This window comes from Hippopotamus amphibius, chromosome 4 (assembly GCF_030028045.1).
Source record: "Hippopotamus amphibius kiboko isolate mHipAmp2 chromosome 4, mHipAmp2.hap2, whole genome shotgun sequence".
NCBI classification, from domain to species: domain Eukaryota; kingdom Metazoa; phylum Chordata; class Mammalia; order Artiodactyla; family Hippopotamidae; genus Hippopotamus; species Hippopotamus amphibius.
The window spans coordinates 23,877,056-23,903,686 of NC_080189.1; the positions used below are offsets into that span (position 1 = coordinate 23,877,056).

Consider the following 26,631-nt stretch of genomic DNA (forward strand, 5'->3'; position numbering starts at 1 on the left):
CACTGCTTCAAACTGTTAGATAGTACCCTGTGGTATACATTTACCACAATTTACTCAACACTGGGGAAAGAGTATGGACAAGATTGTTTTCCATAGGCACAAATAACAATGTAATGAAGCACCAACCATTTACGGACCTGTGTGAGAACTTCTTTCAGATATATACCTAGGAAAAGAACTGCTGGATCACAGGGTATGCATAATGCATAATCTGATTAAGTTCTACCCTCCAAATTGGTTAGACCAGTCTAACTCTTCCACCAACAAGAAACTAGGGTAACTGAGCAGCCACTACTCACCAGGCACTGGACTAGGCACTCCAGATCCTTTTCCTCCTATAAACCTCATCCTCTTCAGCTACTCTTTGCCCCTTTGCTTTTCCTATCAGCTGTCACCACATCAAAACAATGAAGGTAAGGATTTCCTCCCTTGCTCCTTCCTGACCATCAAGTTCCCTATTCTATTCCAACGATGCCTTGGGCTCCCAAGGCCTCCACTAACCATGAACCTTAAAAAAACAAAGTCAAACAGCAAATGTTATGTTAACAAGGTTTAATTCTCAAAAAGTCATTAATTGTGGTTTACCTATTACACAGGACACAAAGAAATTCTTTTTGTATACACTTTACAGCCATTTCTATTTCTCTCTGAGGATTCATTCTATAGTCCATCTTCCTTCTCCTTTTTGGGAGACCTTGGAGGAACAGCTGCATTTATTTTATGGATGAACAGCTTCACCCATAAAATAAGGGGAGCTGGACTATAATCAGTGTTTTCAATCTATACGCTGGAGCTCTGAGGACTCGAGGATCCGTCAAGACAAAAGGGGGTTACCTACGCCTCTTCTATTAGAACAGCACAATAAAAATGTTTTTAATCTATAAATTTTGTTTCCTCCTAAGATTCAGTCTGGAAAATTGGTTCTATAAGAAAAGATGTATTCACATATAACTAGTTGGGAGTATTAACTGGTATAACCTCTACGGCATTTGGCAATACTCACAAAATAAAGAATATATACATACCTTTTGAATCAGAAATTTCACTTGTAAGAATTTATTCTATAGACATTCACATGTGTTCAACACATATATAGTACAAATATATTCATTATAGCTTTGTTTGTAAAGACAAAATATATTGAAAACAACTCTTGAAGGACACGTAAAAAACAAAACATTCTGGTTGCCTCTAAAAAGAGCAATCAAGGGGCTTCCCTGGTGGTCCAGCAGTAAAGAATCCGCCTTGCAATGCAGGGGACGTGGGTTCGATCCCTGGTTGGGGAACTAAGATTCCACATGCTGCAGTGCAACTATGCCCATGCGCCACAACTACTGAGCCTGCACACCTCAACTAGAGAGCCTGCATGCCGCAAACTACAGAGCCCACACACTCTGGGGACTGTGCACCACAACTAGAGAAAAGAAAACCTGCACGCCACAACTAGAGAGAAGCCCACATGCCGCAACTAAGACCCAACGCAGCCAAAAAAATAAATAAAATAACATAAAATAAAATAACATAAAATAAAATGATAAAAAGGGTAATCAAGTGGCTAGAGGACAAGAGCTTTATTTGTACTATATAATATCTTTTGAAATTTATACCATTACAAGTATAATCTGTTAAAATTTTCAATTTATCACTCTAACAACCTATATTCTCTTCTAAAGTTTCTCCTAGCCCTCACATTCTGATTTTAATATACTGACTTCCAATCAAATGGTATTTCTTTCAAGTAATCAGAAAAAGAAAGCAGCTGAAGGGTAACAAGAAGCCAGCTTTCATTAGGCAAGGTGGATGTGTCTATATAGGATGATAGTATTAAATTTAGTCTTGGCATCGCCACCTCCTTTGGAATGAATTTCCTTCTAACTGGATCTCACCTTATTTTTTATGCATATCAACTTCCCTTGAGTTCACCAAGCCAGGTCTATCAAATGAACTGCCTTGTCCCTAAGAATTGCTAGAAAAAAATAATATATCCAATAAAATAAAATAACACATAACAGTGTCTATGAAGCTCAAAAATGTATTTACTTTTTTTTTTTTTTGGCTGCACCACGTGGCTTGTAGGATCTTAGTTCCCCAACCAGGGACTGAACCTGAGCCCTGGAGCAGTGAAAGCACTGTCCTAACCACTGGACCAACCACTGGACCAGCAGGGAATTCCTCCCAAATGTATTTACTTTTAATTACTTTTGAACCATGCTATTCAATAGATAGCCACCAGCCATATGAGGCTAGTGAACACTTGAAATGTGGCTAGTCCAAATTCAAATGTGCTGTCTATACACAATACACACCAGATTTCAGACTTAGTACAAAAAAAAAAAGTAAAACTTCAATTTTTATATGGATTACATACTGAAGTAACATTTTGGATTTATAGGGTTAAACACAATATATTATTGAAAATTACTTGTTTCTTTTTACTTTCTTTAATGTGGCTACCAGAAAATTCAATTCTACTATACTTTCTGGTTAATTCAGAAATCCTGCTACACTTCGGATTAATTCGGATTAACTCACTTGCTCACATTCCACAAAAAAAATTTTTCAAAATGTCACCATTTTAGTCCTTTTCTATGCCTCAGCCTATCACCTAGCCTCAGAGAAAAGAGAAGGGTAGCTATAATGTTGCCTTTAGGTTTATTTGCAAAATTGTATCTTCTTTGAAATAAAGTTTGCAGTTAACATTGCTTCCTGCCAGGTTAAATAAAAAGTGACCCACAACTTAATGAACACTGATGACTTTACCAGCAGTATGGTACAACAAAGAGACCCAGATGGAAAATTAAGATACCTGGGCTCTCCTTTCAATCAAATTGCTCTTTCTTTTAAAAATATTAACAATGTACCAATCAAGTATAAAATACTCCAATGTAAAATACCTAGTTTTCAATCATAGCTTTTAGAAAAAAAATAGTAAGTTTCCCTGAAATTAACATGTTATATTAAGAAGTTACTTAGTTTATTTCAAACTCTCAGTATCAAGTAAAATTATGGATTTAACTGGATTAAAAGGTATACAGTGCTATACAAAGGTAAAATTGTTACTGTAAGATAATAATGTAATTTTGCCAATATTACTTCTTCCTGCCCACTATTAAGTGCTTCGTACCCAAGGTTCTCTCATTAGCCATCTCTGTCCTCCCTAAAATCCTTCTAAATATAGCTATGATATAAAGGTCCTCTATGATAAGGACCTTTATGATAACTTCCAAAGCTATGTCTTGCCTCCTTCCCTCCCATTTCTACTCTGAACACAGTTCTTGCTATCTACAAGACATTTTCATTTAGATGTTATACTAATATTTCAAACACATGGTAAAAAGCTGAACTTGAGTTCTTACTCTGTATTGCTTTACCCAAGTACTCATATTTTAGTCAAATAAGCAATTGAAGTATTATAGAATAAAAACTCAAGTTCAGTTTTTTACATCGTTTGATTTGACTAAATCACAATATTTAAGCAGACAAGATACGACTCTAAGTTTTTCTTGTTTTCCTAATTCTGACTTTTTACTTCTTTGAAACTTCATGAAACATAAAAACCTAAACAAGTATGTTTGAAACACATTCTAATCTCTGTTCAAGAATATTTATTATCTTATAACTCTGGAATTATATTTACAGATGTAGAAACTGAGATTCTGTCTTGGCAAAACTCAGTGTTTGTTTTTTGCATTTATAGCTGTCTGCTCTGGAGCCTTGGACAAGCACTAAGTAGAGAACTTAATAGCATTTAACAAACATTAATTTTATTTTATTTTATTCAGCCTTCCCGTTAGTAAACTATAATTGCTTACCACAGTGCTATTATAAGAACTAATTCATATTTATAAGTGCTCTAAAGAGAGTATTCTTTGATACTCTGCTACATCTTGGCAAGGACCCAACCTTCCTAGGGTGCCCTTCCTTTTCTTCGCAAGACTGGGACAGAGGCTTCAGGAGTCTAACTGTGAGTTCCAAAATATCCATCACCTTTGTGTCCTTTAAGCCAACAGCCCTCCTGCTGAGTCTCTCAGTCTCCAAGTGGAAATACATATCTACCACGATCTCTGCTACATATTTAAGGAACCATTTTGGAGAAAAAGAGTAGATAAAACTATAAGATCTACAAAGCAGGTTTTAAGCCAAAGGAGTCAACTGGTTTAGCATGATGCTCTTGAATAAAACCAGTGTTGCTTTAGAATTGTCAAGTATCAGGTCAATATATACTACTTGAGTATATATTACTTAGACAGTAATAAAAACTGAAAGTCTTTGGGCTCTTCCCAAAGGCTTAATTATCAGTGCCATGTGACAGAGGATCTACCCAAGAATATTACATACAGAGCTGAAAACTGAATACTGAAGTTTCATGTGTGTGACTGCATCAGCGGTTAAATTCATTCAAGGGACACAGGTAATGAACTGGTAAGGAGAGAAAAGTATGTTATAAATCAATAGTTCACGACGGGGGCTCAGCTTTATAATCACAAACATATATTAAGCACCTATTATATGTTAGCATTAAATTGTGAAAAATCCACCAATAGCGAGAGAAATACTAATGAACAAAAAGTGGATCAGCTAACAGAAGATATTAAAAGATACTACTACCCCAAGTTAAAAGAAAAAATCTCAGTGACTTCTGAGATACCCAAAAGATCCTAAAGACCATAAAATTTATAAGCCACTATGATAACTCAGAAGACAGTGGCGGAAAAACAATTTAGGATTAGCTGGGTTAATTAATGGCTATATTCAAATTGGAAATAATTATTTTTGGACACGACCACTGTCAAGCTCTGTGAGTTATCATCATTATTGATGGGGTTCAGAACATGTAACCTCAAAATATGGCACTTTGGCGTATTGAATATTTAAGGTCTTGCTAACTTTCCCCAGGTTTACTACCCTTAGCTCATACCCTTTGGTCCTATCACGTTTTGCTACAACCTTCCATTCTTCATCAAAACTACAACCTTCCATTCTTCATCAAAACTAGTATTAAAACATTCAAGTTTTACAATTCAACTACAAATTGGCACTTGCCATCTACCTCTACAAGGATTAAATCCTGTGCTGCTGCAGCTGCTGACTTTCAACACCCCCTGAAAGGAGTTTAGTGTGGAGAGCAGAAATGAGGCACGCTGTGCTCCGGGAAAAACCGACAGAACAGGTCATCAGATAGGTATTTTCAGGAGCCGATTTTATAAGCTCAGTTCTTGTATCTCCTCATATCTAGAAAAGCACTAAAATCCTTCTTGGTGACGTCTGCTAGCAGTAACCTTCATGGGACTAGCAGAAACCTTCTGCAAAAAAAGCAGTTTTCTCAGAGTCACCTGAGATGCTGCCTCCTGGGCCTGAAATCCTAATTCCCACCGAATAAAACATAACTCTCAACTTTTAGGTTGTGAATAATTTTTTAAGTCCACAAAGTTCTCAGAAATCTGTCAATATCTTCATAGTCTTATTATTATGCCAAAATGTTGTATGACATAAAAATATCCAAATTTCCTTATCAAATGAACTTTCATCAAATCTTTAACCTCAATGATTTAAATTTTTTGTTATGTACAAATAGTTTTTGTTTTACTCAGATTCTTCTCTGAAAATGTTTTAAACTGCTAATCCAAGATCAAGTAAAACTGGAATTAATCACATGGGACTGAATAAACTGATGAAGAAGGATTATGACTTTTTTATGGCCTTCTTGTTTGAAATTTTGCTGGCTCTTTAATGTTCTACTTTCCAAATATAAGGAACTCCTTTCCCTTTTCTCTTAAGCTATCTATAACTTACAGCAATTTAATAGATTATACCAGACTTCCCTGGTGGCACAGTGGTTAAGAACCCTCCTGCCAATGCAGGGGACATGGGTTTGATCCCTGGTCTGAGAAGATCCCGCATGCCTCGGAGCAACTAAGCCCATGTGCCACAACTACTGAGCGTGTGCTCTAGAGCCTGCGAGCCGCAACCATCATGCCCGCGAGCCACAACTACTGAAGCTCATGCCTATAGTCCCTGCTCAACAAAAGAAGCCACCACAATGAAAAGCCTGCATACCACAACGAAGAGTAGCCCCCACTCTCTGCAACTAGAGAAAGCCTGCACACAGCAACAAAGACCCAACTGAGCCAACTAATTAATAAATTAATTTTAAAAAATAGATTAGGGACAGCAACAAAGACCCAACTCAGCCAATTAATTAATTAATTTTAAAAAATAGATTAGGGACTTCCCTTGTGGCGCAGTGGTTAAGAATCCTCCTGTCAATGTAGGGGACATGGGTTCAATCCCAGGTCCGGGAAGATCCCACATGCCTCGGAGCAACTAAGCCCGTGCGCCATAACTACTGAGCCTGCACTCTAGAGCCCACAAGCCATAACTATTGAGCCCATGCACCGCAATTACTGAAGCCCTCACACCTAGAGCCTGTGCTCCCCAACAAGAGAAGCCACCAAAATAAGAAGCCTGCGCACTGCAATGAAGAACAGCCCTAGCTCTCCACAACTAGAGAAGGCCCAAGCGCAGCAATGAAGACCCAATGCAGCCAATAAATGAAAAATAAAATAAATTAAAAAAAGACATGAGCCCAGACTCTTGCATCTTCCCAAACATAGAAAAGCGCTAAATTCATTAACTTGAGATAACTAGTTTTCTTTAATTAATGGTAATCTTTTGATGTTCTGACTACCTGGTCTTTGTTGCAAAACCCTCCATATATCCTGGCTCCTCCCTTACCTCTTCTTCGGAGCAGTCCCTCAGAGCTATCTGAGAGACTGTCTTCTGGGCTCGAAGTCCTCATAAAGTCTGCTGAATAAAACATAATTCTCAACTTTTAGGTCGTATTTTTTTTTCCAATCAACATGCAAGAACCTACCAACTACCAGTTAACATCATACTTTTTTATTTTATTTTATTTTATTTTGGGGGGGGTACACCAGGCTCAATCATCTGTTTTGATACACATATCCCCATATTCCCTCCCTTCCTTGACTCCCCCTCCTCGAATCCCCCCCCACCCTCCCTGCCCCAGTCTTCTAAGGCATCTTCCATCCTCAAGTTGGACTCCCTTTGTTATACAACAACTTCCCACTGACTATTTTACACTTGGTAGTATATATATGTCTGTGCTACTCTCTCGCTTCGTCTCAGCTTCCCCTTCACCCCCTGCCCCCTCCCATACCTCGAGTTCTCCAGTCCATTCTCTGTATCTGCATCCTTGTTCTTGTCACTGAGTTCATCAGTACCATTTTTAGATTCCGTATATGTGAGTTAGCATACAATATTTGTCCTTCTCTTTCTGACTTACTTCACTCTGTATGACAGATTGTAGTTCTACCCACCTCATTACATATAGCTCCATCTCATCCCTTTTTATAGCTGAGTAATATTCCATTGTATATATATGCCACATCTTCTGTATCCATTCATTTGTTGATGGGCATTTCGGTTGCTTCCATGTCCTGGCTATTGTAAAGAGTGCTGCAATAAACATTATGGTACATGTTTCTTTTGGGATTATGGTTTTCTTTGGGTATATGCCCAGAAGTGGGATTACTGGATCATATGGTAGTTCTATTTGTAGTTTTTTAAGGAACCTCCAAATTGTTTTCCATAGTGGCTGTACCAACTTACATTCCCACCAACAGTGCAGGAGAGTTCCCTTTTCTCCACACCCTCTCCAACATTTGTGGTTTCCAGACTTTGTGATGATGGCCATTCTGACTGGTGTGAGGTGATACCTCATTGTGGCTTTGACTTGCATTTCTCTGATGATGAGTGATGTTGAGCATCTTTTCATGTGTGTGTTGGCCATCTGTATGTCTTCTTTGGAGAAATGTCTATTTAGGTCTTCTGCCCATTTGTGGATTGGGTTATTTGCTTTTTTGGTGTTAAGCTTCATGAGCTGCTTGTATATTTTGGAGGTTAATCCTTTGTCCGTTTCATAGGCAATTATTTTTTCCCATTCTGAGGGTTGCCTTTTACTCTTGTTTATGGTTTCTTTTGCTGTGCAAAAGCTTTTAAGTTTCATGAGGTCCCATTCGTTTATTCTTGATTTTATTTCCCTGATTCTAGGAGGTGGGTCAAAAAGGATCTTGCTTTGATGTATGTCATAGAGTGTTCTGCCTATGTTTTCCTCTAGGAGTTTTATAGTGTCTGGCCTTACATGTAGGTCTTTAATCCATTTGGAGTTTATTTTTGTGTATGGTGTTAGGAAGTATTCTAATTTCATTCTTTGACATGTTGCTGTCCAATTTTCCCAGCACCACGTATTGAAGAGGCTGTCTTTTTTCCATTGTATACTCATGCCTCCTTTGTCAAAGATAAGGTGCCCATATGTGTTTGGGCTTACTTCTGAGTTCTCTATTCTATTCCATTGATCGTCCTTTCTATTTTTGGGCCAGTACCATACTGTCTTGATCACTATGGCCTTGTAGTATAGTTTGAAGTCAGGAAGCCTGATTCCACCAACTCCATTTTTCCTTCTCAAGATTGCTTTGGCTATTCGGGGTCTTTTGCGTTTCCATACAAATCATAAGATTTCTTGCTCTAGTTCTGTGAAAAATGCCATTGGTAATTTGATCGGGATTGCATTGAATCTGTAAATTGCTTTGGGTAGTACAGACATTTTCACGATGTTGATTCTTCCAATCCAGGAACATGGTATGTCCCTCCATCTGTTTGTGTCGTCTTTGATTTCTTTCATCAATGTCTTAAAGTTTTCTGCATACAGATCTTTTGCCTCCTTAGGCAGGTTTATTCCTAGGTATTTTATTCTTTTTGTTGCAATGGTGAATGGGAGAGTTTCCTTAATTTCTCTTTCTGCTCTTCCGTTGTTAGTGTATAGGAATGCAAGAGATTTCTGTGCATTAATTTTGTATCCTGCTACTTTACTAAACTCATCAATTAGTGCTAGCAGTTTTCTGGTAGAGTCTTTAGGGTTTTCTATATATAATATCATGTCATCTGCAAAAAGTGACAATTTTACTTCTTTTCCAATTTGGATTCCTTTTATTTCTTTTTCTTCTCTGATTGCTGTGGCTAAAACTTCCAAAACTATGTTGAATAATAGTGGTGAGAGTGGACACCCTTGTCTTGTTCCTGTTCTTAGAGGGAATTCTTCCAGTTTTTCCCCATTGAGAACGATGTTGGCTTTCGGTTTTTCATATATGGCTTTTATTATAACATCATACTTAATAGTAAAAGACTAAATACTTTTCCTTTAAGATTGGGAACAGGCAAAGATGTCAGCGCCCACCATTTCTATTCAACACTGTGCTAGAGGCTCTAGGAAATGCAACTGGCAAGAATAAGAAACTAAAGGCATACACACTGGAAAACAAGAAGTAAAGAGGTCATTTGTAGATGTCAAAATCCTGTATGTAGAAAATTTAAAGAATCTCCAAAAAATGACTAGAGTAATAAAGAAATTTAGCAAGGCTGCAGGATACAAGATTGACATATGAATATCAATTCCATTAGTAAGTATATATCCAAATTTCAGCTGGATATATACCAAATTGAAAACAGAGATTCAAATAGATCTTTATATAAACATGTTCATAGCAGCAGTAGTCATAATAGCCAAAAGGGAGAAACAACACAAATGCCCATCAACAGAGGAAAGGATAAACAAAATGTGGTATATAGATACAATGGAATATTGTTCAGCATTAAAAAGGAAAGAAGGGAATTCCCTGGCAGTCCAGTGGTTAGGATTCCATGCTTTCCTTGCTGAAGGCATGGGTTCAATCCTTAGCAGAGAACTAAGATCCTGCAAGCTGCATGGTGCTCCCCAAAAATTTAAAAAAAGAAAAAAGAAAAAAAGAGAGAGAAGCTTAAAAAAAAAAAGGAATGAAACTCTGATATATGTTACAACATGGATGGATCTGAAAAACATTATACTAAGTGAAATAAGCTAGATACAAAAGGATAGATATTGTATGACTCCACTTACATGAGGGACCAAATGCAAATTCATAGAGAAAGGGGCTAGAAAGCAGAGAGAAAGGGGAGTTATTGTTTAACAGGTACAGAGTTTTCTTGGGGATGATAAAGTTTTGGGTATAGATAGTGGTGACAGTTATAGAACACTGTGAATGTACTTAATACCAACGAACTGTACACTTTAAAATGGTTAAAATGAGGGAATTCCCTGGTGGTCCAGTGGTTAGGACCTGGCACTTTCACTGCCAAGGCTCCGGGTTCAGTCCCTGGTCAGGGAACTACAATCCCATAAACTGTGCAATGCGCGGCCATAAATAAATAAATAATTATTAAAAAATAAATTGGTTAAAGTGATAAATGTGTATATTTTACCATAGCAAAAAAAAAAAATCAATTGTATTTCTACATACTAGTAATAATTTGAAAATAAAATTTAAAAGATTTCACTCATACTAGCATCCAAAAAAATACTTATAAATTTAACAAAAGAAGTGCTAAGCCTCCTGTACACTGTAAAGTACAAAACATTGCTAAGAGCAATTAGCGAATAGCTAAAAAAAATGGAGAGATGTTTCACGTTCATGGATTAGAAGTCTCAATATAATTACGATGGAAATTCTCCCAAAATGGCCTATAGATTCAACACAATCCCTATTGAAATTCTGGCAACCTTCTTCATAGGAAACGACAAGCTTATCCTAAAATTTATATGAAAATTTGAAGGATCTACAAAAGCCAAAATAATTTTGAAAGAGAAGAACAAAATAGGAGCATTTATACTACTCCATTCCAGTACTTACTATAAAGCTACAGTCATCGAGAAAGTATAGTATTGGCATCAAGATAAATAAGCAAATCATTGGAACAGAATACTGAGTCCAGAAATAGACCCACACATCTACAAACAACTAATTTGCAACAATAGTGTTAAGACAATTCAACAGGGAAAGGATAGTCTTTTCAACAAATAGAGCTGAGACAACCATATATTCATATGAAGGAAAAAAGATTAGGCCCATATCTCAACCCATACAGTAAAGTCAACTCAGATCACAGACCTAAATATAACATCTAAAACTATAAAACCACTAGAAAACAGAATATTTTTGTGATCCTGAGTTACTGATTTCTTAGACCAACCAAAAGCACAATCTCTTAAAAAAGGATTAAACTGGACTTCATCAAAATTAAAAACATTAGCTCTTCAAAATACATCATTAGGAAACCGAAAAGGCAAGCCACAGACTAGGAGAAAATACTTACAAATCATGCACCTGATGAAGGGCTTGCATTCAGAATACAGAATTCTTACAACTTAATAAGAAAACAATCCAATTTTAAAATGGGCAAATGATCTGAATAGATTTCATCAAAGCAGATATACAAATGGTTAATACGGACATGAAAAGATGCTCAGTGTCACTAGTCATGGAGAAATGCAAACTCAAACCATAACAAGATAGCTCTACATAATAACTAAAATGGTTATAATCAAAAAAGACTGTTAATACCAAGTGTTAGAAAGGATGTAGAACAACAAAGTCATACTGTATAGCACAGGGAACTATACTCAACATTCTGTGACAAACCATAATGGAAAAGAATATGAAAAAGAACATACATATATAATATATAACTGAGTCACTTTGCTGTACAGAAGAAATTAACACAACATTGTAAATCAACTATAAGTCAATAAAATTTTTTAAAAAAGGGATATAGAGAAACCAAAACACATACATTGCTGGCGGGAACGTAACATCATACAAACACTTTGGAAAAGTTACCACTTTATTAAAAAGTTAAACTTAACACATAACCCATCAATTCTACTCCTAGACAGTCACCTGAGAAATTAAAATATAGGTCCACACAGACTTCTCCATGATTGCTCACAGTAGCATTATTCAAAATTGCCAAAACTTGGAAACAATCCAAACATCCATCAACAAATAAAATTATAAATAAAATGTGGTATAGCTGTACAATGGAATGTCACTCAGCAATAAAAAGGAAAACTACTGATATATAATTAAACCTCAAAAACATTATGCTAACTTAAAAAGCTAGATACAAAAGACCATATATTGTATGATTCTTTTATATGAAATTTCCAGAAGAGGCAAATCTATGGAGAAAGAAAGCAAATGAGTGATTACCTTGGAGTGGAGAGTGGGAGCAAGGATTGACTGCAAATAAGTAAAAGGGACTTCTGGAGGAAACAAAACTGCTCTTAAACAAATTGTGTTGGCAACTTTAAGACGTTTCATACCCATCAGGGTAGCTATCATAATAAATAAATAAATAAATAATATTGAGGATGTTAAAAAATTAGAACCCTTGTACATTGCTGGTAGGAATGTAAAATGGTATAGCTGCTATGCAAAACAGTACGGCAGTTTCTCAAAAAATCAGAAATAGAATTACGACATGATCCAGCAATTCCACTTCTGGATACACACCCAAAGAACTGAATATGGGGACGCATAAAGGTATTTGTACACCATGTTTATAACAGCATTATTCACAATAGCCAAAAGGTAGGAGCAACCCAGTGTTCATCAATGAATGAATGGTTAAACAAAATGTGGCATATACATACACTGGAATATTATTCAACTTTAAAAAAGAATGAAATTCTGACACAAGCTACAATGTGGATGAAACTTGAAGACATTATGTTAAATGAATTAGCCAGACACAAAGGGGCAAATATGATTCCACTTATATAAGGTACCTAGAGTAGTCAAATTCATAAAGACAAAGTGGAATGGTGGTTCCTACAGACTGGGGGGAGAGGGGAATGCGGAGTTATTTAATGGGCATAATGGAGTTTTAGTTTGGGAAGATGAAGAAAGTCCTGGAAGTGAGTGGTGGTGACAGTTCCACAACAACATGAATACACTTAATGCTGCTGAACTATATAACTTTAAAATGGTTAAAGTGTTAAATTTTATGTTTTACATATCTTTTTCCATAGTGAAAAAAACTCTACAGATATATTTATTAATAGTCATTAAACTGACTATACAATTAACCTTATGTAAATTTTGCCTCAATAAAGCTGTGAAAAATTTTAAAGAATACGTTAGGAGGAACTTACTGAAGCAAATATCAAGAGTTATTATAAAGTTCTAGCAATTAAAAAAAATATGGTATTGCTAAAGAGATCAACAAAGAGACCACCCAGAAACACAATGGATACAGAGCATATAACTGAGAATAGCAACATATATCAATGGGGAAAGGATAGACTTAGTCAACAAACAGGGCTGGGACAACTGGTTATCCATATGGAAAAATAAATAGATCACTATCTCACACCATAAACAAAAATAAATTCCAGATTGATTAAAGACTAAATTGTGAAAAAACAAAATTAAACATATTAGAGGACTTCCCTGGTGGCAAGAGTGGTTAAGAATTCACCTGCCAATGCAGGGAACACAGGTTCGAGCCCTGGTCCGGGAAGATCCCACATGCAGCAGAGCAACTAAGCCCATGCACCACAACTACTGAGCCTGTGTGCCACAACTACTGAAGCCTGAAAGCCTACAGCCCATGCACTACAACAAGAGAAGCCACCATAATGAGAAGCCTGTGCACCACAACGAAGAGTAGCCCCCACTCGCTGCAACTAGAGAAAGCCCGTGTGCAGCAATGAAGCCCCAATGCAGCTAAAAATAAATAAATAAATAAATTTATTAAAAAAGAAAAAAAGAAGAGTATATGACCTCAAGATAGGGAAAAGTTTCTATAACAAGACTCAAAATGGTCAAACCACACAGAGAAAAAAACTGATCAACTTTACATTAAAAAATTTAACTTCTCTATAAAAGTCATAAGTTAAAAATGAAAAGCAAGACAGACTGGAAGATATTTGCAACACATATATGTGATAAAGGATTGGAATGAATATATACAAAGAACTTTCACAAAGACTTCCCTGGTGGTCCAGTGGCTAAGACCCCGCACTCCCAATACAGGGGGCCCGGGTTTGATCCCTGGTCAGGGAACTAGATCCCATATGCGCAACTAAGAGTTCACATGCCGCAACTAAAGATCCCGCAGGCCACAATGAAGATCCTGCAGGCCACAATGAAGATCCCGCGTGTGGCAACTAAGGCCTGGTGCAACCAAATAAATAAATATTTTTTAAAAATAAAGAAAGAACTTTTACAAATCAATAATAAAAGCCAATGAGATCCCAAAAGAAAAATGGGAAAGAATATGAACACAGACAATTTACAAAAAAGGAAACTCAAACGGACTACAAACACATTAAAAGACGCTCAATCTCACTTATATCCAAGGAAATACAAACTGAAACAACAGAGATACCATTTCACAAATACCAGACATCGGTAGTTCAACTGAACAAAAGTTCAATGTCTGGGACTTCCCTGGTGGTTAAGACTCCGTGCTCCCAGCTCCCAATGCAGGGGGCCAGGGTTCAATCCCTGGTCAGGGAACAAGATCCCACACGCATGCCTCAACTAAGAGTTCTCACGCCACAACTAAGGAACCTACCTGCTGCAACCAAGACCAAGTGCAACCAAATAAAGAAATAAATATTAAAAAAAGAAGTTCTGACAATTGCACTTATTAGCAAGGATTCAGAAAATAGGAATTAGTAAAACCAATTTAGAAAGCAATTTGGGAGTATCTGGTAAAGCTGATATATTTGAAGCAATTTTGCTTACAGGGATATACTCTAGAGAAATGCTCAAAAGGACCTGTGCATAAGGAAACAGGATTAAGGGTGTGCACTCCAGCAAAAAAAAAAAAAAAAAAAAAAGGCAACATTAAAGGGTATTGGGTACAAAGTGGTATATTCATACAATGAAGTATTACACAGTAGTTAAAAATTAGTCAACTGGAAAATCTACGTTTCAGACTGGTTAAAACTCAAAGCTGAGTGAAAAAAGTAGGTTGCAGAATAATATCTACTCTATAAAACCACTTATATTAAGTTTATAAACATACAAAGCAATGCTACATATCGTTTATTGATATACAATTGATACTGACAATATGTAGCCAAAGAATGAAAACATCCAGGGGAATTATAAACAGCAAAGTTTGAAGAGAAGTTACCTCTGTGTTGGGAGAAAGAGAAGGAAAGAAAGGAAATCAACAGAGAAGGGGTACAAAGGGGTCTTCCATTTTATCTACAATGTTTTACATCTTTAAAAAACATCTACAGAAAATTTTGCAAAATGCTTACATTTGTTAAATTGGGTAGTGACTACAATTTTCTTTGTACTTTTCCATATGCTTGGGAAAAACAATTTTTTTAACAGGCTTTTGGTGAAATGAATACATATACACATATACCAGGCAGCAAGAGAAAAATATTTATCTCCTTTTGGAACCTACATGTGTAAAACTGTTCTATTAATGTCCCTCTGGTGCCTTACTCCCTCAGTGTGATAGAAACTTTTTTTTCCTTTCTATTTTTTGGCCACGCTTTGCGGCATGTGGTATCATAGTTCCCCGACCAGGGATCAAACCCACACCCCCTGCAATGGAAGCGTGGAAAGTCCCATGATAGAAACTTTTAAGTATTTAGGCACAAACATGCTGTACAGTTGAGTTTCTTTTTCCCTAGCAAGATACTTCTCTCCAAGATGCTACCCGAGCCAAATCCCTGGCTACATGGATACCAATGTTCCATCAACCAACACATGTGCAACCCCCAGCCCACATCCATACAGTTTTTGAATCTTTTAACTTATAACTAAATGATTCCCCTGAGTCATTCTTAAGCTTCATCACAGATCTTTATGCAAATCTATACCATGAATGATTCAACAGGTTAAAAACCCCCAAATTACATCTCTTTCTAGTTTTAACATAATTTTCCCTCTCCACCCTATATTCTTCAGTCCTACAATACCCTAGAGGACTCAGTACAAGTCTTCTACATAGGTACAGTGTTTCTAAATCTTCCAATTCTGGGCAGCTTTATGTGATTTATTTATTAGCAACCAGGGGCACTGAGCATGGAACTCTGCTTAACCAGCAATCTAGCAAACAAGCTCCTGAGACAAAGAGAATGACTTTCTATCCAAGCACGATGAGTACATCAAGCTGAAAATGATGCTGAGGAACAAGCAGTTCCAGAAACAGGAATTCAAATAAAACTGGCTTTGTAGCATTCACTATTCTGCAGACCCAGTGGCAGCCCATCTATTTTTGCTTCATTTTGTGGCTCAGATAAAAGTACCTTAGAGAGTATACTCATCCCTTCTCTTCAACATAACTATGGAGAACACTACTCAAGTCCTACGAAAATCTGAGTTTTACACATTACCTATTGGGGGGGTGTGTGTGTGTGTGTGTGTATCTCTGTGTGGGAGCAGGGCCTCAGGGTGTATGTGAATCTGGGTGGGGTGACTCTGTAGGTATAAGTCCGGGACTCTATGCAGACACTCTCTGTGGGTATGTGTGTGTCTGGGGTGGGAGGGTGGGAGTGTCTGAGCGGAGGGGTCTTGAGGGGTTCCATGGATGTGGGGGAATCTCTGTGTATGTCTATCTTTGCACATCTGTGCTCGTCTATGCTTCTGTCTCTGTGTCTATCAAATATTTCATTACAAGTCTTATAATGTTTTCCATAAATTTCTACCGTTCCACAAAACCCTAAAATGATTTTCTTGCCTCTCTACTCTGAGATATCATAAAAGAGAAACATGAAATAAGCCAACTGCAAAGCCAATAGTATTCAACAATGCGTAAATAACCACGGTTCTGGTGGGCATACACTAGTACAGAACCAACTGCCTCAGACTGTGCATTTCTAACAAGCTCAAAGGTGATCCCAATGCTTCTGGTCATAGACTGGTTTGCGTAGCAAGGACCTAAAAGATTCCAAACTTAATAAACCGCCTTTAACTATGATTAGACTTCCCATGTAGACTTTCCAAAGTCTCCTCTGACTGACATGTATTTCAGATTAGCTTGAAAGTATCTTCTAACCATAAATTAGAAGTTATCATTTTGTTTTAAATGAGTCTCTTGTGAGTTCGGTTTGAATGAACCAGTGCTAAGAGGTAAATGAACTCTAAGTGTATTAGAAATGTGAATTTTTGGATTTGTAAAGCTGGAACATGGAAACCTCACAAAGGTTCTGTTACACTGTGAAGCTTCCTAGGTGGACAACTAACTCATTTTCCTAAGGTGACATACCTCGATTTTGATGCTGACCTCCACAAACTGCAACAATCCCTGCTTTCAGTGGCACTCATACTAAATTAGACTGTATTTATTTATTTTCCTATCCACATTTCCTACCCTCTCCTTGATGGCAAGAAAGGTATTTTGATTTAATAACCCCATCACTTAGCAGTGTGTAGCACACAACACATAAGTGGTTTTTGCACAAAAGAAGCTCAGAATGTACTGGTGGAGATTATTAGACAAGTATCCCGAAGTATCATCTTTTCTCTCTTACAGAAACAACAGACATGAATGTGGTAAAAATTCCTATTCTATTTCTGCCTCCCCAAGCGGAGTGACCTAAGACTAGACTCAGTCAAGCTTTACCCAACAAAAGCTTTGTTGAAGAAGACACTTTACCTGTCAGGAAAAGAAGTCCTTCTTTAACCTGGAGCAGGTAATGTCAACTTTGGAAGACAGATGCATGCAATTATCTTACTGGGACAAAAAAAAAAAAAATGTTCTTCCTACAGTCACATCACACATACTCAATTCCTGGCAATGCCTTAAAAAAAAAGTCAGGTGTCATTTTGGAAAAGTTGGTACTACCAAGATGGCAATTTTAGTGTCATCCTTGAGTTAGAGTCTTCGCTCAAAAGTTACTTCTCCACATCCAGCCAAATGTTAAGAAAGAAAAACTGTTAAGAAGGACAAGTTAAAGAGAGGGAAAAAAAGAGAGAGAGAGAGAAAGAGAGAACAAACCTGAGCAAGTAAAATATTAAATTTTATTTGGGGACAAATAGACCTATCTTACATTCCAAATAGTCCCTATCTTACATTACAAACAAAAATAAATTCCAGATGGACTGAAGACCAAAAGAAAATAAACACAACCATGAAAACAGCTGAAGAAAATACAAAAGAATTTGTTTATAAACCCTGGGGTAGGAAAGGCCATTCTGAGACATAAAATGTTTAAGCCATAAGAGAAAAAACTGGCCAATCTGACTACATAAAAATTTTTAGTATAAACAAAGTTACAAGTCAACAAGAAATAGAGTAGAAAAAATATTTGCAACATATACACAAAGAGTTAATATTCAGGGACTTCCCTGGCGGTCCAATAGTTAAGACTCCCTGCTTCCACTGTAGGGGGCACAGGTTTGATCCCTGGTTGGGGAACTAAGATCCTTCAGGCCTCAAGGTGCAGCGAACGACGACTACAACGAAAAGAATATCCAGGAAATATAAAGAATTCCTACAAGCCAACATGTAAAAGGCAAGTCAACAGGAAGACAGAGATCTTTATTTATTTTGCTGAACCCCCAGCACTTGGCACATAGTAGTCCCTCAATAAATATTTGTTAATGAATAAATATGAACAGGCAATTACAAGAAAAAATATAAATTACCAATATATTCATGAAAATATTCTCAGCCTCACTATAAGCAGAAAAAATACTAATAAAAACAACAGTAAAAGATTTTTTCTCATAAAAGATGTAAAAATATTCAGTATTGGTGAAGGTAGAAAAAAAGTTTATATAGCACACATTGAAAATTCCTTTAAGAAACTTAGCTATGTAAGGGACTAGAAAGATAGGACAATAGCAGAAAGGAGATATGGGAGTCAGAAGACAGGGTTTTCAAAATGGGAGAGATCAGAGCAAGGAAATCCATAGGAAAGGCTCTAGTAGAAAGAGGAAATAACCGAAGGAAGAAGTTCTTTAAGAGGACCAGAGGATGTGATTAGAGCATTTGTGGAGGGGCTGGCCTTTGATAAAATGAAGGACATCTTCCCCTGTCACAACATGAGGGAATGAGAAAAAGATGAACCCCAGATGCAAGTAGGTTTGTAGATTTGGTAGGTACAAAATGAAGGGATTCCCTTTTGGTGCTTTCTGTTTTTATAACAAATATAGGCATATCACTGGTTTTAAAAGAACACATGTGAAATTAGAAGTAAACAGACACAGTATAAATCATTTGTAATGAGTGTGAAAGTAAACTCACTAGAGAAATGTATAATTTTATGAGGCAACGCTGATCAAGCATATGAGGTTGACGATTATGAATTTTACTGACATCGATCTGCCTGGCTTTCTGATTTTTCTCTACCAACCCTCAGCTCCATAGATGCAGGCAACTAAAAAGGCAGATGGTTAGGTTCAACTAGTGCATCACTCAGAGTTCCATAAACAACAGAGGTCAACTCTGGCTGAACTGGACAGAAAAAGAATTCACAGAAAGGACATGAGGTAGCTTTCAGAGCAGAGAACTTGCTTCAGGGCTACACAGTTAAAAACACCACCAAAGAATGGGCTTGGGAAAGATGTCCTATTTGCTTATGCTAAGCAGGAGATGCTGCAGCTTGGGATGCACCATTATAGTTCAGGATACCAGGTGCTACCGTGGCCCCGTAATCTGATCTTGCTGCTAGAGGCTGATGCTACAAGAAGAGTTTGCTGATAATGGAGGAGCAAGTTGTAGAGAACATAGTGGAAATGTCTGGGAAGATTGGACTGGCTGAGAGGATGAGGAGTGGTAAAGGAATGAGCATTAGGAAGACAGTGGCTGGCTAGGCATCAGGTAGTGACGAGGTAAACAGGGATGTGAGGCCTTGCTTTGGAAGAGGGTAGATCTTGGGATCCAAAAGGTTGCAGAGTAGTCCCAGCAGCCTTGGTGCAGTGGCTTAAGTAGGTTTCACATGGGAGTTTAATCAGAAAAGTAAGGGGTTGGCAGTGTGGCAAAGCCTCCCACTACTGCTGTGGGCAGTGTTTCATTCTCAGTAATCCCAAAGGCATCAAAGTTTGGCAAAGGCTTGGGCAAGTTCATTATTCTCTTTGGGCCTATATTTTCTAATCTGTAAAATAAAGATAATAATATTCATCTGATAAAGTTGTTACGAGGATTAAATGAGATGAGATAGAGAGATAGATAGATGCCTGGAAGAGAGCAAGTATTCAGTAAATGGTAGCCATAAATGAAGTTGTAACTGAAGCCGAGAAAAGAGTTTCCAAGAAAAGGTAGTCAACAGTATCAAATCAAATCTTTTGGAATGATTAGACAGGTTCACATTGGAGCCTTGCGGGAGATAAATTTGTAAGGAAGATGAAGCCAGTTTAAGTCTCAGCTTGCTTAAATTCCAATGATAGCTTTACAGTATTCAGAAAGGCTTTAAGGAAAAGACTGACTTAGCAGCTCTTTTCTAAGAAAAAGCTCTTTTCTTAGCAACTCTTTTCCAAGGAAAAGACTCAACTAGCAGCTCTAGAACCTCTATACCCTTCCTTAATACGACTTCTGAGCTAAGAAGAACCAGGTGCCCCAAACCAATCCATTTCTATCGACAGATCCTCATCGGGCGTGGGGCGGGGGAACACAGGAAATCACCAGCTATTAATGCATATTAATGCTGTGTCCAAGAGGGAAAATGGCTCACTGAATTGCTGCACAATATAGCTGCGGAAGAGGGAACTGAAAATTACACATATCATATAGCTGAAGTTACTTAATTTAATCAAAGTAGTTTTACTTAGAACTATTACAGAAGAAAGTTCACTCCACTGCTTTCTCCTCTACTCAGCTCTCACCAAATCTTGGGCCATAGGTCATTCAGATTATAAAAAGCTCCTCCAAATTCCACAGAAACCTGATCAATCTAACTAAACCTCTTATTGGGGGAGTGGAATTTCAGCTCCTCTAATTGTGCATACCACCTGAAGGCAGTGGCAGGGGGGTGGATTGGGACAGCTGCCAGAATTGACTCTTCTCCCATCCACCTCAGTTGTACCTCTCTGAATTAGTTAAACAAGGACTACCAAGAAAGAATGAAGTCTGAATGAAGATCCCAACAAATTTCTTCCTTTTTTTTTCTTTTACTGAGGGGGCGGGGAACACTTTCAACGAAATGATTTAATAAAGAAACTCACTCTTCCTTTTTATGAACTATTCATTTCTTCTATTAACTGGACACTAAGGACCTAAGTGGTCTTCCTCAAGACATTAAATACACAATTGCAACTTCAGGTCTGAGCAACCTCCTAAAACAGCTCTTAATGGTCAATCTTTCCCAGAAAGAATAGATTTCAGAAATTATACAAAAGAAGGGCTGCCTTCTCAGAAAATTCATAAATGTTCACATAAGTAAATGGTAAGACCATTAAACAAGCTCAATAAATAAAAAGAAACCACCTGTTAGTGACACAACAGAAATATCCACATAAATATACACATTAACTAAGATTTAAAAGGTTCAATATAAACTTTTAACAGAGAAATACTTCAATTGAAAAGCAATAGAGGGACTTCCCTGGTTGCTCAGTAGTTAAGACCCTGCACTCTCAATGCAGGGGGCCCAGGTTTGATCCCTGGTCAGAGAATTAAGATCCTACACGCAGCACGGCAGAGAAAGAAAGAAAGAGAGAAAGAAAGAAGGAAAGAAGGAAGGAAAGAAAGAAGGAAAGAAGGAAAGGAAGAAAGGAAGGAGGGAAGGAGGGAAGGAAGGAAGGAAGAAAGGAAGAAAGGAAGGAGGGAAGGAGGGAAAGAAGGAAGGAAGAAAGGAAGGAGGGAAGGAAGGAAGAAAGGAAGGAAGGAAAAGAGGAAGGAAGGAAGAAAGAAAGAAAGAAGGAAGGAAGGAAGGAAGGAAGGAAGGAAAGAAAGAAAGAAAGAAAGAAAGAAAGAAAAAGAAAAAGAAAGAAGGAAGGAAGGAAGGAAAGAGAAAGAAAGAAAAAGAAAGAAGGAAAGAAAGAAAGAGAAAGAAAAAGAAAGAAAGAAAAAGAAGGAAAGAAAGAAAGAGAGAAAGAAAGAAAGAAAGAAAAAGAAAGAAAGGAAGGAAGGAAGAGAAAGAAAGTAAGTTTGGACATGAGAGTTGAACAGATGAGAATTCTGTTAACTCACATCACAGTTACTAAACGTGTAACCTTGAGACAAACTCCTTAATCTCTCCAACCCTCGGTTTCCTCAATAAAACAAGGATAACACTACCTATTTCTGAGAGCTCTTCAAAGGCTTAAATAAAATAGTATACGTAAAACTCTAATGTAATGCCTGGGACACAGCAGGAATACAAAACAATATGCTTCCCCTTCCAATTTTCAAAATGTTTAACTAGAGATTGATTCATAGAAGAGAACAAGGAAAACTGTTAGCTGGACAGAAAGGAGGATCACAGTCCTCGGGTACTCCTGATTCATTTATAACTTTAAAAATAAGAATACATCTCGCAAATTATCATTAAATTACCAACATGAAATATTTATATATATATATCCTCTTCTCTCTCTCTCTCATAATTTTACAATTCTTTGAGATTCTACATTTGTTCAATTTTTTTCCCATCCTCTTCCTAAAGCCCTGACTCAGACCCTCCTTACTTTGGATTTGGGATGACCTAAATCTTAAATCAGAAAGACATACCTCAGAGTTCACTGAGTATTCTGAAAGACTTCTGGGAGAAAGCCAGAACCCAGCAACTATGAAATCAGAATCAGTGTGGAATAATAAAAAGGAAATGGGCTTTAGAAACAGACAAAGACTGACAACAGCGGTTTTAAGCCCTACCTCTGCCGCTTTCTAGATATATAACCTTGGTCAAGGCACTTTACCTTCTCTGGACCTCATTTCCTTATCTGTGAAATGGCGATAATGCCACATATCTCATTGTGTAGCTGTCAGGATTAGAAAAATGCTGATAACAGTTCCTGGCATATAAAGGGCCAATTAATGGTAACTGTTATTAGGGTCAGTCTGCCAATTGCCTTACTGGACATTTTGCAAAGCTGTACTTTCCTAACTGGCAAAAGGAGTAATACTGCTCCCACATTCCCATGACTATATCCAAAAGGTTCCATTTTAGTAATCAATAATTAACCAGATAAAGAGCTTAAAGAATTCAGCGCAAGAAAGCGCTAGCATGGCTCAACTCATTGTCTGCTGACAGCAACAAAGCCAGCGCAAGGTGGATTTGTTTGCCAAAAAAAAAAAAAAAAAAAGAATCTGCTTGAACATGGTCATTACTGATATTGACGTAAGCACAAGCTAGTTGCCATTCTTAGGCTCACAGCCTTATTATCAGAATGCTTTAACTTTTCTGAAATGAATCCTCTCCTGCCTTGTTTTCCCTGCTGTGCTATGACATTTCTATTACCCCATTTTCAAGAACACTTGAAAGGAGAAAGAAACCCTCTCAACTACTGCTACTGCATTCACTATGGACCTTATCTTCCTATTTCACAAATCACTTCTTACAGAGATTTTTGGATTGTTGAGTTCACTTACAAACAAAAACTTTATATACAAATATATGATGGCCGTGGTGACAAGATCTGGTCCCCAGAGCACCACAAGTCACAGGATGGAGGTAGACGCCAAAGATAAGATGGGACTGAGTGACCTGCACACCATATGTTCATTCTTATTAAATGCTGCACTTGGAAATTCTGGCTTTTATAAAAAGCTTATTTCCCTTGTGTGACTGAACAGAGTAACAGTACTAAGAACACTAATGACACATACAAATGGAGTAAGGGAAACCATCAACGGAAATATGCTTAAGATAAATAAGCTTGTATGTGACAGTTACAAAATAAAAGCAACAGTCACCAATTACATAGCCTAAGGTAGCTATTTCAATCCTTAGTACCTCCAGTCCCTCCCTACACTAAAATAAAAGCAGAAGGGAGTCAAGGTCAGAATGATTACTTAAATAAACTAAAAAATCAAGAAAGGCTCAACAAATCAAAATATCACACTGCAGTCCCTTGGGGAGGTGACTTCAACTTCAAGAAAGAAGGTCAGTCTCATGCACTTGTTTTAATTTAGCCAATTCAACGTTAAGAAAGTTAAAGATTCTGCCCCCAAAAAGCATCTCAGCAACGCCTGTAGTTGTGTCATACAGCTGAATCTTCGCCCAGAGCTTTGCCTGCTTAACTTCCAGTAGAGAAGTTGTTTTTTGGTTGCAATTAACATTGTAAGGCAAGCTCAGCCCTGTCTTCCATAGCCTTGAGGCTGCTGAGTAAATCTAGAATCATGGGACCTACATTTTTAGGCTGGAAAAACAGGAAGAAGGTGGTTCAGCAACAAGGAAAATGGTCAAGAAACACATCTAGAATTAGGAAAAACAGACTGATATGCTGGTCTGTAATTTTTTCACTGCTTTATATAGAATTTGTTGAATTGTATGTACCATTTAAAGGAAGCCATGGTGGCGCACTTAAGCTATGATGGGAGGAAGAAAAAGTAAAAAATAAAATCAATTCCTAATAGCTGTAATTTCTTAAACCCTTACCACATGTGCCAAGTTCAATGCTAAGCCCTCTACAAATATTTCTAATCTTCAATCATATTAGTAACCTCATTTTATAAAAGAAGAAACTAAGATTTAGAGAATTTGGATATTACCCAAAAGCTAGTTAGCAGGGGTACTGGATTCAAACCCGGTCTGCTTAACTGTAAATCCCATGTTCTAAAGGAAATTTGTTGCAGAGTTCCCTGGTGGTCCAGTGGTTAGGACTCCATGCTTTCACTGCTGTGGCCCCAGGTTCAATTCCTGGTCAGGGAACTAAGATCCCACAAGCCTCATGGCAAGGTCAAATAAATAAATAAAGGCAATCTGTTAAACACTCTTACCTTCAAGAAACCTAATTAAAATACAGATTTTTCACAAAAAGACGCTTAATCACAAGATTTGGCCAAAGTTATAAAGCACCTCAACTGGTTACAAATATGTTTCAGATTTCCACGCATATCTAGGTTCTATGAGCACTGGTGCCGGGTGCTGCTTCTCTTTCCTCCTATAATTCCTCCCAGAGGAGTTTCATAATGCAAACGAGAAAGACACAGTCCCAAAGCATCATTAAACAAATTCCTTCAGTCTTGCCTCTGACCTTGTTTATCACCTATATTTGGGTAATTGGAATGGAAGGGCTCTCTGATTTATACATTAATAATGAGGCTATTACAGCCAAAGTTAGGCTGGATACAAGGTTCCAACTCAGCTGAGTGCTGTATAGTGAAACTAATGCAGACTTCACATCACTTTCTTGCTGTTCTGATAAAGCAATTAAAAATCATTCACAAAACAAACAAAAAAACCCATAAATCACTGTATTCACGTTATACCTCGGAAATTAGAGTGATAATCCCTTTTCATACAATCCACATCTCTGTCTTTGTGGTATTTGCCCTTTTTTTCTGTACTGACTTGCTTTATGAGAGGACACACACCACAGATAGCCATTGTAAGGGTAATACTGGAAATATCAAATATCTAGACACACCTACTCCCTGGTGTTCTGAGGCTACTGCCTCTTCAAGCCTATATCTGAAAGAAGCTGACAGTCGGGACAGAAAACCCCACAGTGATCGCCTTTCCCAAAAGTAGAAGCATTTTTTTCCTAACACTTTCAGGCGGAATAAGAGAACCAATAAAACAATCATTCTCTTCATACGCAGTCTAATAATCCTGGTGACCAACTACTAAGCAGAGGACAAGCCTTTAAGAGAAAAGAGTGAAGAAAATCTCTCCATTACCCTTCTACATTCAGAGAAGATGTAAGGATATTGCAGTATCTGGAATGAAGGGCATGGCATCAGCACTGCTCGATGGAAGCGCTTGGCCACAGAAAGGAAGAAAATCATCATCTGTACAGAAACCAGACAACTGAGAATCTCAGTGCGAGGTAACTACTCCTTACAGAAAAGCTCTCCAAATAGAAAAGCTCTTTCCACCCTTATTGTTGGGTGAACTCTCATAAGCTGTAAGATTTCTCTACACCATCGGGGTCTTCTCCTCGATAGTCTGGAAAATATACCCGGGAGTACGCTGGGAGTATAGAGATGGGTAATACTAGGTGCCTCTCCTCTCCCAGCCTATTCCAAGGAGTAGGGGAGAGCGCTACCTCCATGTTATTCCCAGTTAAGTACGGCTGTACCACCTGGAGTCTTCGCTCCCCAGCACTGGGGCCCGGGTGGGGGCATCTCTGAGAGAGCGGGTTTAGGGGCAAGAGGGATCTCTCTGCTCCTACGATCAGAAGAGAGGGCGTGGAGGGTGGTGCCGCCGCGCCGAGAGGATCTGCGGTTCCCCCTCCCACCCTCGCTCTCCGAAAGAGGCAGCCCGGCCCCAATACCTTCTTGACCGTTCGCGGCGCCTCGGTGACGGTGCCGTCGGGGCTGATCAGGGCCTCGCCACCGTCGCGGTGCCTCTGATGCTGGTGATGAGGGTCGCTCCGCTTCATGGCCGACGCCTGAGGCACTTTCCCAGCGGCGGGGCTGAGAGCCGCTGCGGGCCCCGATCCCGGGCCGGGGGCCGGGGGCCGCTCCGCCGCGGGAGCTGGAGCTTCAGGGTCCCCGCCGCCCGCTGGGGGGGCCATGGCGCTCACGGCCGCCGTGCTCAGTCCCAGCTGCGGTTCCGCCTCGGAGGGGCTCAGGTCCTTCAGCTCCACCTCAGGCACCTTCGCGACAGCCGCTGCTGACACGACCTGTACCGACATCACCGCCTCCACTGCAACCGCCGGCTCAGACTCCAGCTCC

General features: G+C 38.3%; 1 protein-coding gene across 4 annotated transcripts in view; it reads right to left on the reverse strand.

The window, feature by feature from the left end:
* The window catches only part of AHCYL2 (adenosylhomocysteinase like 2), a 170,275-nt gene extending 143,644 nt beyond the window's left edge, over positions 1 to 26,631 (reverse strand). For all 4 annotated transcript variants that reach the window (XM_057730843.1, XM_057730844.1, XM_057730842.1 and 1 more), the window contains exon 1: positions 26,229 to 26,631. In XM_057730843.1, the coding sequence (XP_057586826.1) occupies positions 26,229 to 26,591 (363 nt within the window). In that variant the 5' untranslated portion in view covers positions 26,592 to 26,631. The remainder of the gene's footprint in view (positions 1 to 26,228) is intronic.